Consider the following 12,076-nt stretch of genomic DNA (forward strand, 5'->3'; position numbering starts at 1 on the left):
GGATGCACGATCGCTTCGCACCCAGTCATTGTCCGACTCGCTCGGGAATTGGGCTCGAAGTGCTATGTCGAGGGCTCGTCCGAATCTGTGGTCGGTCGAATTCATCCTCCGTGTCAGCGCCCAGTATATCAATAAAAGTTCTGCGTCTTACAAGTCCGTATTACACCTTCATGAAAATCATTGGTCGCACGCATCCCACCAGGCGGATGCACCATTGAACTCCTGATGTGAAGTCAGTAAGCAAACAGCCTGAAACGATGGCCACATAGGGCCCACCTTCTGTAATTTGACCGATGCTTGCCCGAATGTTGCCCGAATGTTGACTGTACGTTCGTCATTCGGAACACGCCTACGCGAGTGAGTGCGGTACGATGTCCAGCTCTTCCGACCAACCTCCGGCCACTGGAGAAGGAGTACCGGTTGCCTCGGGATATGCGACTCCATAAGAACTGTATGAAGGATCACAACGCAGTCCCTCACCGACCTGGCCTATCATTCCGCCGCAAGTGCCAGTTGGAACTTGCTGGCAGTCGTGTCTTGATGCATGATTATATGCGACACCAGGTTCGCTCTCAGAAATCACATCGTGTAGTCCGACATCTGCGACTCGGACATCCCCAGAGATAGCGCAAACACCCTGTCTGATGCCGTGTACACACACTGAGATGCATGTCAGTTGAGGTCTCAATAGTACTATACAAGGGAAACGCACCTTAAATTGGAGAACGAAACGGCCAATGTTTTTTGTGAGGGCGGGTCCGGACTCCGGAGTGTGCACGAGACGAGCCATGCTGCACGCCCGTTGATGTTCTAAGTTATTCTAGACTCGATGATTCAAAGAATCAGTCAACGCCTGGCTAGACACATCACTCGAAATATGCATGTCTTTGTACTCTGCCGCAGTCAACGCATGCTTTGCCATCTGGAACGCCTTCTGCAGTGGCAGATCTGCCTGAACGTCATAAGTGTTCGAGGGCATGCAGCCTCTCGTTCCACCCCCTGGGGACCATGGAGGGATCCTTTATCCAGTGCTAGTTTTCAGGAAGGTCTTCAGCCTCTCTTCAACGAGACTACCCCGGCCTTCGAATTCGCTTCATGTCGTTTCATCAATTTGGACATCAATTGGTTCATGCAAAACGTTGAGTACCGGTAGCATGGAACACCACCCACCCTCATTTGCCAACTGTACACGCTAGCTTTGGCTGGCCAGAAGTCCTATGTTGCGGATGATCACCGCAGGTAATGATCTGACGCTCAGTCAGGGATCGTGCCGCTGCTCGATCTGGAGGATCACTGCAGCATTGCGCGTCAGATATCAGTCGACCTGGAAATTCCATTATACCCGGTATGATATAGATGAGCAAAGAACTCTAGCATTACCGTGTTCAACTCGACTCTAGCTAACTTAATCCTCAGACGACTTCGGGGCTGCCGGCGGGGTACCCGTCACACCCTTCATGAACTCCCCACGCAGCGTCGTTATAACCTTCGTGCGTGGGACCGCTTTGCGGTATTTGGCGCCCTCGGGCTCATCCTGCTCTCCGCCCGAGTCGATGAACCGCTGGAGGGCCTCCGACACTTCATACCCGCACTCGAGCATCTCCTCTAACGCGAGCTTGTACCGTGTGTCGCCGAGCTTGACGCACTTGCGGATCAGCGCGACGTACACGGAGCGCGGGGGGAGATGACCCTCTGCCTTCATCTCCTCGAGGTAGAAGAAAGCGTCCTCGTAGTTCGCCTGCGTGAGGCAGAGCGCGACGAGCCGTTCGTACGTGCGCACATCCGCGCGCACACGCGCCTCCTTCATCTCTGAGAGTAGCTTGTCGCCAAGCTGACGGTGCCGCGCGGCGATGCAGCCTGCGAAGAGGAGGTTGTACGTGTCCACGTCCGGCGATAAGCTGAGCGAACCCGCGGCTTTGTACGTGCCCACCGCGCGCTGCAAGTCGCCGAGCATGACCGACGCGCGTACGATCACGTTCAGTGCGCTGATGTCTATCTTGCGGCCCTCCTCATGCAGCGCCTCCAGGCAGCCCCACGCGGTGTCAACCGCGTCCGTGTTGGTCGAGACTGCGTTCGATATGGGGAGCGTGGTCTCTGGTAGCGGGATGATATGGTGGCTGCGCATCATTTCGAGCATGGCGAGGGCATCCTTGATCCGCTTCTCTTTGCAGAGCGCCTCGATCACTGGGGCGAAGTGGTGTTCTTGCCAGATGACGCCGATCCGGCCGAGGACGCGGAACGCATCAAGAGCGAGCGCGGAGAGACCGTGGCGGCCGGCAGTGTGCAGGACCTGAACGCAGAGACCCTCGTCGGGTAATATGTTGAGCTCGTGTACGACCTTTTGCCATGTCCGCAAGACACCTTCCTCCTAGGGAGAACGTCAGATCTTGATTGTCCATGACCTTGTATGCGACTGACCCATAATGACTCGGCACACGTGAGAAGGCAGTCTACCCAGACGTCAGCTTCCAGCCGTCGTATCGACGATTCTTCAAATGAATCCGCCAGGTCGAGGGCAAGCCGAGGAAGACTGAGTGCAGCGGCAGTCTTGATGACCGCTTGTGCAGTTCTTAGGGTGGGCGACAGACCGGCAGCATTCATTTGTGCTAGACTTTGCAAGGCGAGCTCTAGCTGCTGCGCTGAGAGGTAGCGCAGTATGAGGATCTCATAGGTAGCTTCATTTGGCTTGATGCCGCGGTCCTGCATTGTCTTGACAAGCTTGAGGAGGGCCGACGACGGCTGATATCGATTGGCCTGCGCAGACCGTAAGTAACCCCGTCAGCGCCGTCCGCAAGTGACTTCACCTCACATGAAGCATTTTGTGAAAAATTTGCAGGGTGGGCTGTATACCGACGGCGAGCATATCGTCAAACGTTGCCTGCGCCTCTCGTGCGGAACCGACATCTGCGCACGCCGTCATGATTTGCGCGTACGTGGTAATATCAGGCGCGACGCCGCGACGTTTCATGGTCAAGCAAAGTCTGAAAGCCTTGCCCCAATTTTGCTGTTCGACCGCGTGTGCAATTTGCATATTGAAGCGAGCAAGTGGTGTACCCTCTGCACGCCGGAAGCGGGGGTCGGGCTGGAAGGCGTAGGGGCCATGCCTCAGACCGCCATTGTTCGTGCTAGCCTGCGCAGTAGCGGCATTCCTCTGCTGCTGTACGCCTACCCGGGCAATGTGAGACACAGTTGTGAGACAGACAGCATACGTATACGCACCTGCGGGGCCCGACGACGAGGCATGCGCATTGCACACCTCTAGTATGCTCCGTGAGGCCTGGCGCTGTGTTGTTTTCAGCGCATGTCTTGACGAGGAGGCGAGCATGTTCGGCCAGCGGTCACTAGCACCGGCCAAGCGCAGACCGACTTTTCGTCCGCGCGCGAACGCCCGGCTCTGCCACGGACGATGCCGAAGCGCGTTGTTACATTTCGGGGTCCGCTCAAGTCCGCTGTATGGAAAGTCGCACGCCCGCAACGCTGTCTGCATAGCCGCGTACGGTCGGAGTCCCAACACGCGTTGTCTCGAACCGCTCCCCTGCCACAGGCGCGACTCTGCGCGACCCCTTTACCTGTCTTCTTGGATACCCTACATCATGGTGAGTGAGAAGACCTTTGCAACGCTTGGCTTCATGTACTGACCTGCTGCAGTTCTACTCCGAGGCAATCCTGTCCCGGCGGGGGCCGCTAGCGAAAGTATGGCTTGCAGCACATATGGAGCGGAAGCTCTCCAAGACGCAGACGCTGCAGACAGACATTGAGCAGTCAGTCGGTATGTCCACCCATGCGTTGTTCCTTTCCGGAATGATATGTGCTCATACCGTGGTGCTGCAGACGCAATTATGGGTCAGGAGGTGGAGGTCATGGCCCTCCGGCTCAGTGGTCAGTTGCTGCTCGGTGTGGTTCGCATATACAGTAGGAAAGCCAAGTATCTCTTGGATGACTGTAACGAAGCATTGCTAAAGATCAAGATGGTGCGTTACGATTGCTTCTGTGGCCGCTGCTTCTCACCCAAGGCCCCAGGCATTCCGACCAGGAATTGTAGACATGACGGAGGATCAACTCGCCGTCAACCGCAACGCAATCACACTTCAGGGCAACCAGCTTGATCTGGATGCCCTCATACCAGATATCAACTGGGACATGGACTTTGACGACCAGATTGTCCAGCCCGGAGGTCAACATATCGCCAAGGTCGCCGACATCACACTGGCCAATGCAGAGGACTACCAGTTCGATTTTGATGACCCAGGATATGGCTTTGATCTCGGGCCTTCCGACGGCATCGGTTCGCAGGATTACGAGCCGCTGGGAATCGACTTCGGCGAGGGCACGGGCGATGTTGAGGAGAGGCGGTCGGAGGCAGAGGACGATAGCATGAGTGTTGGTGTCGGGCGAGATGCGGCACAATCAGTTGGCGGACGAGAGTCGCTGGACGCACAATTCTTCGGCAGGCCAGGTGCGGACATTGATTTGGCCTCGGTCCGGAGCAGAGAAGCATCCGCACGCCCATTTGACGACATCGACTTGGACTTCGGGGGCGATATCGACCTCGGAATCAGCTTCGACCCTATGCCCCTACCTGCCCCTGAACCTATGCAGATTGACGATCAGGCGTTGACACCGCAAACGCCGCGTCTCACGCCGTCGAGAGCCTGTGAGTACTACTTCTATTTATCTTGATGTGGAATGTTATTCTGACATCCCGGCAGCATCACCCCTCACAGAGCCACCACAGACCCCTCCGCCAGGGGTCGAGCTGACACCGAGAGTAGAAGTTCCGGAAGCAGGCAAGGCGCCACGGAAAAAGAAGGAGAAGAAGCAAATTATCGACGCTGTTACCGAGCTCGCAGAGGGTCCCGGCGCGCGCGTGGGGCGCGGACGCGGAGCGGCCGTCGGGTCACAGCAAGTAGATGTAAGCGGCATCGTCACGGAGCACCATTACCTACCCGGCTCCTCCGTAGTTATGCGCCTGCTCGAGATTCGCGAAGACCCCGTCGCGCACTTCTTGCCGACAAGGACGACCGCCGCGGGCACGTTCTTTTGCGCAGCGCCTCCGGGTCTCACTCCTGAGCTGGCGGAGATGTTCATGCGCCCCGTAGAGAGCCTCTCAGCACCAAAGCGTCGCGGCGAGCAAGCGGAGCGACCTCCAAGCAAGAGGGCGAGGGTCGAGGGTACTCCTGCTGCGGAGGAGGAAGTCGAGCAGGCTCGTCGGGCAAGCGTAGCACCAAGCGTGGCTCTCGGCAGCGACGTCCTCGGACGGCCGAGCGTCGCACCCGGGGACCTGGAGTTCGACAATACGGGCGGCATCGAGGACTTCCAACTGCCTGAGTTTCAAATGGATACTGGCGCGGAGATGCTACCGGAGGTGGGCCGCGAGAGGTCCGCTGTGCCGTCAGAGTTGTCTCGGCTGTCGACACCACCGCCCGATGCGCCTGTGGAGGAGGGCGAGGAATCGTACGCGGACGTGACGTGCCCGATTGCGATCTTCGACGATCGGACCTCGCAGCAGAGCCAGTCGGACAGTCAAGCTGGTGCGAGTGATGATGGGAATGGATACAGCAAGAACACTGTCAAGGCATTGACTGTCATCCGTAAGGAGTTGCAGCCCATTCCGGGTCAGGAGCAGGAGAAGGCTATGAGCTTTAGACAGATGTCGCAGAAGGTGTGTAGTGGATGTCCAATTGTTTCTCCTTTAGCTCACCTGTTTTGCGTAGGCGAGCCGCCGTGCTGCATCTTCATTTTTCTTCGAGTTGCTTGTATTGGGCACTCGGGACTGTGTGAAGCTCTCGCAGGCTGCGCCATTCGAGAACATCGAGGTGCGGGCAAAGGACAAGCTCTGGGAGCGTCAGCGGCATGGATCTGTCGCGCCCTCTATGGTATCCGGCCTCCGCCAATCTTCCGCCGCACCGTCTATGGCTGCGTCGCCGAGAAGACAGGCCTCTGTCGCCCCTTCCATCGCATCGGCGTTCGGCCTATGATGTGGATATTCCCATTGACTTTTCTATACTCACTAACGTTATTTCTCTTGATTTCTATCGATATATTTCCTCGCTTTACTCTTGCGTATCGTTATGTTATACTGATACGACCTTTCACGACCTCAATCAAGTACTTGTATCTCTTGTAGTCTCGAACCATAGTCGGTGTCGCAGCTTGTCGCTTGTTCTGCCTATCAGTGTATTTTGGCAATGAATCTAGCTAGATAGCATTTCTGTCGGTCTCAGACTGCACATCCCCGACTCCGACCGGAGGGAGAGAGGAGGGCTTTGTCCACCGTAATTTGGCCAGAGTTATGTACACTCTGCAGGTGCGATTGTGATGCCACTTTCGCGTCTGTCACACGTGATCGTGACGCGTTCACAAGACGCGTCTCGAGTTCAACTTCGACTTGACCGCCATCGACGCACGATAGCACGACCATCTCACGTCCGACCACGGACCCAAAGCAACACGAATAACAACAACGGTGATATCACAATGTTTCCACGGGGGCCACGCTTCGCGGCAGCGAAGAGTGAGTAATGACCTGCACCTTTGTGGCACTAGAGGCTAACGCACTACGTCTAGTACCCGAGGTCCCTGGACCCAATTCATACAACCCTCAAGGTATGCGCTCTGGGTATTTTTTCTGGTGTTGAACTCACATGAACACTAGACCCGGAATACGACGCCTACAAACGAGGTGCATTCCTCGAGAAGACGAATCGGTTTGGAAGGACAAACCGTCGGATGTCCCTGGTAAGGTGTTGCAGAGATTGGCGGCTACAAAACCTCTCACCGGGGTTTCCAGGACCTGGCGCCTACAATGCAGATGCACTTGTAGCCAATGGCAAGCCCGCCTCTGGCGGCCAGAAGACTGTGACTACGGATCGTTACGCCGTCCTCCAACGGAAACTCGAGGACCTGGAACGACTGCACGCAGAGGGCAAGAAAGCGGTACGTAGCGTGCTACATGCACTGTGAAGACTGAGGAGAGCTGAGACACAATGCAACTCTAGCACAGCACAGAAGTTGAACGGCTCAAACTCGAATTCAATCGCGCACAAAGGTCATCTACAGAGCACTCTGAGCGCGCCGATAAGCTGAAGAAGCAAAACGATGCTCTGGAGAGCCGAGTCCAAGAGCTCAAGAAGACAAGTATGTCGGAGCAAAGCGAGCTTCGTGAGCTTCGGGTGAAGCTAAAAGCGGCGGAGCACGAGCGTGCACAGCTCGCTGCGAAGCAAGGCGAGGCGGGCGAGACCAAGAAGGCGTTGCAGGCGGCCGAGGCGCGGAGGAAAGACGACGTCCGCGAGCGCGACAGGAAGATTGCTGAGCTCGAGAAGGCGCTTGCGAGCGAGAAGAAGAAACGCGACCTAGTGGAGGGGAAGCTAGCCGAGGTGAAGGGCAAGGTTGACGTGGAGGTCAACGAGGCTCGTGCAGCGACGTCTCATCTCGAGGCGCAGCTCGAAACCACAAAGGCAGAGGCGCATACTGCCATGGCTGCGCTGGATGATGCGAGGACTCATGCTGCTGAGAGGGAGGAGGGACTGCTGGAGATGCTTGACCAACATCGAGCTACCCTGGCTCGTGTCGCTACTGAATATGGTCAACTCGCGTCAAAGAGTATCTCGCAGACCACACATTCGCGCGTCAAGCACGAAGCCGATGCCCTCCGGCTACGAGTCCACAGGCTCGAGCGCAAACTCGCCAATTCAGAGGGACAAGTTGTGGAGCTTGCCAATCTCATTCGGCAGACGAAGGACGAGAACCTGTTCCTGTCTACCCAGCTGCGAGAAGCGCAAGACGAAGTCTCGCACTATGTCGAGGCCCTGCGCGACGCAGAGGCAGCACAGCACGAAGACGCGCTGGTGCATCCAGAACTCGAACAGGATGTAGCATGCTTGGGGGCCGAGCTCAGAGAGGCCGAGCGTGCAAGCACGGAGGCCATTCGCGCAGATCTTCATTCTTGGGCGGATCTTCACCGCCTCAGGGCGGACGCACTTCTGCTAAATGCCACGACGCTAATCAAGGCGGCGGACGAGGCTGAAGAGCAAGCCCGTCAGCGCAGCTCCGAGTTGTCTGTCTCAGAGGCCAAACACGACGAACTCCAGAAGACTCTCGAGATCCTGCGCACCCAGTATGTCGACGCGCAAGAGCAACTCGCACGGACGTCCGCTGCCTGCGATACGGTCAAGGCGTCCGAAGCTGCGCTCATGAAGCAGCTCGAGGATATGCGCTCGACCAACCTTACGGAGCTTTCCACGGCTCAGCAGGCGCTGCAGAAGGAGAAGGACACGGTCCGCCGGTTTGCGACGACAGTGCAACAGCACCGGGCAGCGGAGGAGGCGCTTCGCGCTGAGATGGATCAGTGCGTCGTGCTCGCGAACCATATCGTGGAGGACATCACTGACATGCTCGTTTGATCGTCAATGGTGCTTTGTGCCCTCATGTTCTTTAGAATGTACGCTGAGCTTGCCGAGGCAGAGCGCTACCGCGAGGCTTATGGACAGCTTGTCGAAGAGGTCGATGCACTCGTGGCACGAAACGCGTTGGCAGAAGAGGAAGCCAGGCATCTAAGCAAGTTCAATGCGGAGATTGTGGGGCATCACAATCCAGCGCAGCGCATCATGTACGTGGACAGGATCAGGAGAGAGCTGCATGAAACAAAGCAGGTAAGATAATGCGGACTAGGATGAAAAGGACTGAGCTTACGAGCGATCTTCAGCAACTACTGATGCTCACGCGCGACCGGGATGCGACAGAAGCCCAGAACGAAGACTTGCAGCACGAACTCAATTTGTACAATCTGTCGCTGTTCCGCCGGAGTTGAAGACACGAACGACGGTGACGCGAGTAGAGAGACTGCAGGTTCCCTCCGCCAGTATCGGTTTGGGTGGTTCGCAGAAGGGCTCGAACGAACTGAACTCCAGGAGTGCATCGTCCATGGCTTCTAACAGGAAGCTGAGCCGATGCCAGAGGTCGACTACATTTCAGGGAGAGATGACTGTAGACGAGATCATGTGAACGAGTGACGATATTACGAGTATACCTTTCCGATTTGTCCTCAATCTAAGCACGTACCGTAATGTACTCTGGTTCTCATTATGTCACAGACCAGCTGAAGCATAGGACCGAATGACACAAGCCAAAACTGAGGTGATATTAGAGCATTCATACTACTCACATATCCCGGGATACCATTGTTCAATCTAGTACCGTGTACTTCTTGAGGTGTAGAGGAATCGCGTCTTCCAGCCCCTTTGACTTTACCCAAGCTTTTGAGAACAGGCGGCTCTGATACCGGTAGGCACCATCGCAAAGTATGGTAGCAACGTCTTGCCTATAGAATAATTGACTGAGAAGTCCTTCGTCTGGAAAAACACGAGGCATACCAGGTCCTACTTTCTGCGCCAGCTTGTATGCCGCAACGACGTTGAGAGCCGAACTGGCACCGAGGTAGAGACCTTCGCTGTCCAGGAGGTCGTACACCATTTCCAGCGACTCCGCATCAGGGATGCTCAGCGCGCCGTCCAGTTCATTCACGAATGTCCCAAGGTTCTTTGTGATTCGGCCCTGACCAATGCCTAAGAAATGTCAAATAAGAGGAATCGCGCGTAGTACGCATATACGCACCCTCAGTGATGGAGGAACCACTCCTCTCCATTAAACTCCCCCGCTAGTCAGATAGCTACACAGCACGCTACCCGGGGGTCGGCGAGCCACACCTGCGTCTTCCCCTGCTCTTCTCCTTCAAGTACATCCCTGTACCCGCCAGCGTGCCACCCGTACCCGTCGCGCAAATGAACGCGTCCACATTCCCATCGTCTGCTCCCAGATCTCCGGGCCTGTCGAGGTATAATGGGCCCTTGTATTCGCGACGTTGTCGAATTGGTCTGTCCAGATGGCGTTGGGTAGGCTCTTGGCGAAGTCGCGGGCCTGATGGTTGTAGTTCTTGGGGTTTTCGTATGCGACTGCGGGTACGGGGTAGACCTCTGCGCCAAGCATGCGCAAGAGGTCGATCTTTTCTTGACTCTGGATCGTCGGCGGGACATTCAGCTGGTCTGCAGACAACTTCTGATGCCGTCAAACTTACCTGAGAATTGGGCATGAAGATCACGCATTTGTAGCCCCGAGACCTGCAGACATGGGCGAGACCAATGCCAGTGTTTCCAGCCGTGCCCTCCACGACTGTCCCACCAGCTTTGAGCCTACGCGGAGGTGTTAGCTACGTGTGCGACCGCATAATACGGGAATGTGCGCACAATCCTCGATTTTCTGCGTCCCGAACGATACCTAACGCAGCGCGATCCTTCACGCTACCACCAGGATTTTGGAACTCGGCCTTGCCAACAATGTTGCACCCTGTCTTCTCCGAGAGTTCTTGAGGCGGATCTATTCCCAGAGTTCACCTTCACAACCTCGACACAGGACGCCAGTTGATACATAGCACCCACCAGAGGAGTGTTGCCGACGGCGCCAGTGAAGCCATCGACTGCCCGAGAGGTGAACGACCTAGCCAGAGGCTTCGCCCGCAGAGCACCCAACATGGCGGGATAGAAGAATGATGGAGGCAACGTGGGGATGCTCTGCGAAATAAGAGCCTCCCATGTCCGACCGGTCCTGCGAAGGCGTCATCATGAGCAAAACCCGAGAGACAACTGTACCCGGCAATCGCGCCTCGAGATCCCGTCGACATGGTCGAAGTCACGCAGCTGAATTCTAGGCAGCTCCGAGTATTATCTTCACTGTATGTACGCCTACCAGTGTCGTGACCGCCACTCACGGATGGAGAAAAGCTCATATATACGCTGGAGAATGCGCGAAACGTAGGTGACCGCGCCGACAGAACACAGAGATCCATTAAAGTGCATGTACATAGGTGTATCATCGAGGAGGGTAAGCAAAGATGTCCTAGAATTGAGAGAAGCGAGGAAAACAGACGTGTGGACCGGCGTGTCCGTCGTGCAAGCGTTCGTGCGGGCCATGAGTATCAAGATTAACCAGATTACCAGAGAGGACGGACGGGTATCGAGCAGGTTACAGCAGCCAGAACCCGGAGACAGAATGGTATCTTATATGACTTCTTATGACTGGCGCTTCTTGACGTTTTGCGAGAGCCACTGGAGACCCTCGAACAATCCTTCTCCAGTCGTAGCACAACTGAGAAGAGTCAGACGTGTGCAGGGATCAAACAAACAGGCCACATACCTCGGGTGAACATACCATGACCTATCGCGCATCCGATGCAACCCCAATTTCTCTGTCACCTCTGACGGTGGCATGGCTGTCAAATGCTGCTTTAGCTTGCAACGCCCTAGCGATGGGGACGCGTACGAACCTCCTGGCAGATCCTGCTTATTGGCGAACACAAGCAAAAGACACTCCTTCATCTCCCGGTCACTCAATATCCGGTGCAACTCCTGTCTAGCTTCATCTATCCGCTCCCTATCTTGACTGTCCACGACGAACACGAGACCCTGCGTCCCCGTGTAGTAATGCCTCCAGAGGGGCCGAATCTTGTCCTGGCCACCGACATCCCAGACATTGAACTTAACGTTCTTGTAGGTTACAGTCTCGACGTTGAATCCAACTACAGAGTAGATGGCGCCTTACGACCTGCTGCAAGCGTGAAGTGGGGGAAACGCGTACCTGTCGGGATCGTTGTGACAGACTGGTTCAACTTGAGCTTGTAAAGAATGGCTGCGGAGAAGGCAGTCAGCAGGCGACGCGTCGCCTTATCATGGTGCCAACTCACTTGTCTTCCCGGCGGCATCGAGACCCAACATGAGCAGCCTCATCTCCTTGTTCCCAAACAACCTTCCTGGGGTTCACAATGGCCGGTTCGTCAGTCTCCCGCACTGACAACAGCCACTCGCGTCGCGTGCTTACCCAAAGCCTTTGACAGATTAGCACCCATGTTGTGTGTTGAGATGAAAGAATGTGGGACGAAGGAACGACGGGAGTGAGGTGGCCAACAGAAGGAAGGTCGCTGAGAGCTACGACCGCCAGAACAAATTGGGCCAGACCAAACGCCACGCGACCCCTCGGACACTCCCACCCCACACTATCAACCCCTCGACATCAGCCCATCACGCGC

At 56.0% G+C, this 12,076-nt stretch overlaps 5 protein-coding genes across 5 annotated transcripts; 2 read left to right on the plus strand and 3 right to left on the minus strand.

Moving 5' to 3' along the window:
- Window positions 1-1,076: 1,076 nt before the first annotated feature.
- On the minus strand, window positions 1,077-3,351 carry B0H18DRAFT_976775 (uncharacterized protein). Its single transcript, XM_048044192.1, has 4 exons — window positions 3,220-3,351; window positions 2,810-3,165; window positions 2,419-2,754; window positions 1,077-2,368 (listed from the first exon to the last, which is right to left on the minus strand). Exons 1-4 carry the CDS (start codon window positions 3,323-3,325, stop codon window positions 1,406-1,408), a joined length of 1,761 nt encoding a protein of 586 aa, XP_047899304.1. The 5' UTR covers window positions 3,326-3,351; the 3' UTR covers window positions 1,077-1,405.
- Window positions 3,352-3,516: 165 nt separating this feature from the next.
- On the plus strand, window positions 3,517-6,212 carry B0H18DRAFT_976777 (Rec8 like protein-domain-containing protein). The gene is made up of 6 exons (XM_048044193.1): window positions 3,517-3,596; window positions 3,649-3,769; window positions 3,832-3,971; window positions 4,021-4,654; window positions 4,710-5,662; window positions 5,715-6,212. The coding sequence occupies exons 1-6, from the start codon at window positions 3,594-3,596 to the stop codon at window positions 5,976-5,978; spliced, it is 2,115 nt and encodes a 704-aa protein (XP_047899305.1). The 5' UTR covers window positions 3,517-3,593; the 3' UTR covers window positions 5,979-6,212.
- A 184-nt stretch (window positions 6,213-6,396) lies between these two features.
- Window positions 6,397-9,075, plus strand: B0H18DRAFT_1207232 (uncharacterized protein). Its single transcript, XM_048036213.1, has 7 exons — window positions 6,397-6,514; window positions 6,568-6,606; window positions 6,656-6,724; window positions 6,791-6,936; window positions 6,999-8,347; window positions 8,438-8,651; window positions 8,705-9,075. Exons 1-7 carry the CDS (start codon window positions 6,478-6,480, stop codon window positions 8,807-8,809), a joined length of 1,959 nt encoding a protein of 652 aa, XP_047899306.1. The 5' UTR covers window positions 6,397-6,477; the 3' UTR covers window positions 8,810-9,075.
- A 108-nt stretch (window positions 9,076-9,183) lies between these two features.
- On the minus strand, window positions 9,184-10,526 carry B0H18DRAFT_1082377 (cysteine synthase; the record flags this gene model as incomplete). Its single annotated transcript, XM_048031526.1, has 7 exons — window positions 9,184-9,314; window positions 9,372-9,563; window positions 9,613-9,647; window positions 9,794-10,011; window positions 10,073-10,187; window positions 10,242-10,371; window positions 10,430-10,526. The coding sequence occupies 7 exons, from the start codon at window positions 10,524-10,526 to the stop codon at window positions 9,184-9,186; spliced, it is 918 nt and encodes a 305-aa protein (XP_047899307.1).
- A 181-nt stretch (window positions 10,527-10,707) lies between these two features.
- On the minus strand, window positions 10,708-12,016 carry B0H18DRAFT_976787 (ARF/SAR). The gene is made up of 6 exons (XM_048044194.1): window positions 11,869-12,016; window positions 11,735-11,800; window positions 11,629-11,679; window positions 11,318-11,569; window positions 11,188-11,263; window positions 10,708-11,139 (listed from the first exon to the last, which is right to left on the minus strand). The coding sequence occupies exons 1-6, from the start codon at window positions 11,894-11,896 to the stop codon at window positions 11,064-11,066; spliced, it is 549 nt and encodes a 182-aa protein (XP_047899308.1). The 5' UTR covers window positions 11,897-12,016; the 3' UTR covers window positions 10,708-11,063.
- Window positions 12,017-12,076: the final 60 nt, after the last annotated feature.

The sequence above is a fragment of the Fomitopsis serialis genome (assembly GCF_022376445.1).
Source record: "Fomitopsis serialis strain Sig1Antser10 chromosome Unknown B0H18scaffold_4, whole genome shotgun sequence".
Taxonomy (NCBI): domain Eukaryota; kingdom Fungi; phylum Basidiomycota; class Agaricomycetes; order Polyporales; family Fomitopsidaceae; genus Fomitopsis; species Fomitopsis serialis.

Coding starts and splice junctions, on each gene's coding strand:
- B0H18DRAFT_976777 (XM_048044193.1), top strand. Junction 3,770..3,831: donor AGACATTGAGCAGTCAGTCG/GTATGTCCACCC, acceptor GTGGTGCTGCAG/ACGCAATTATGGGTCAGGAG. Junction 4,655..4,709: donor TCTCACGCCGTCGAGAGCCT/GTGAGTACTACT, acceptor ACATCCCGGCAG/CATCACCCCTCACAGAGCCA.
- B0H18DRAFT_976787 (XM_048044194.1), bottom strand. CDS start 11,896: ATGGGTGCTAATCTGTCAAAGGCTTTGG. Junction 11,801..11,868: donor TAATCTGTCAAAGGCTTTGG/GTAAGCACGCGA, acceptor TGTGAACCCCAG/GAAGGTTGTTTGGGAACAAG. Junction 11,680..11,734: donor CGATGCCGCCGGGAAGACAA/GTGAGTTGGCAC, acceptor CCTTCTCCGCAG/CCATTCTTTACAAGCTCAAG.
- B0H18DRAFT_976775 (XM_048044192.1), bottom strand. CDS start 3,325: ATGCTCGCCTCCTCGTCAAGACATGCGCTGAAAACAACACAGCGCCAG. Junction 3,166..3,219: donor CTCGTCGTCGGGCCCCGCAG/GTGCGTATACGT, acceptor TTGCCCGGGTAG/GCGTACAGCAGCAGAGGAAT. Junction 2,369..2,418: donor CGTGTGCCGAGTCATTATGG/GTCAGTCGCATA, acceptor CGTTCTCCCTAG/GAGGAAGGTGTCTTGCGGAC.
- B0H18DRAFT_1207232 (XM_048036213.1), top strand. CDS start 6,478: ATGTTTCCACGGGGGCCACGCTTCGCGGCAGCGAAGA. Junction 6,515..6,567: donor ACGCTTCGCGGCAGCGAAGA/GTGAGTAATGAC, acceptor CACTACGTCTAG/TACCCGAGGTCCCTGGACCC. Junction 6,937..6,998: donor ACGCAGAGGGCAAGAAAGCG/GTACGTAGCGTG, acceptor ATGCAACTCTAG/CACAGCACAGAAGTTGAACG.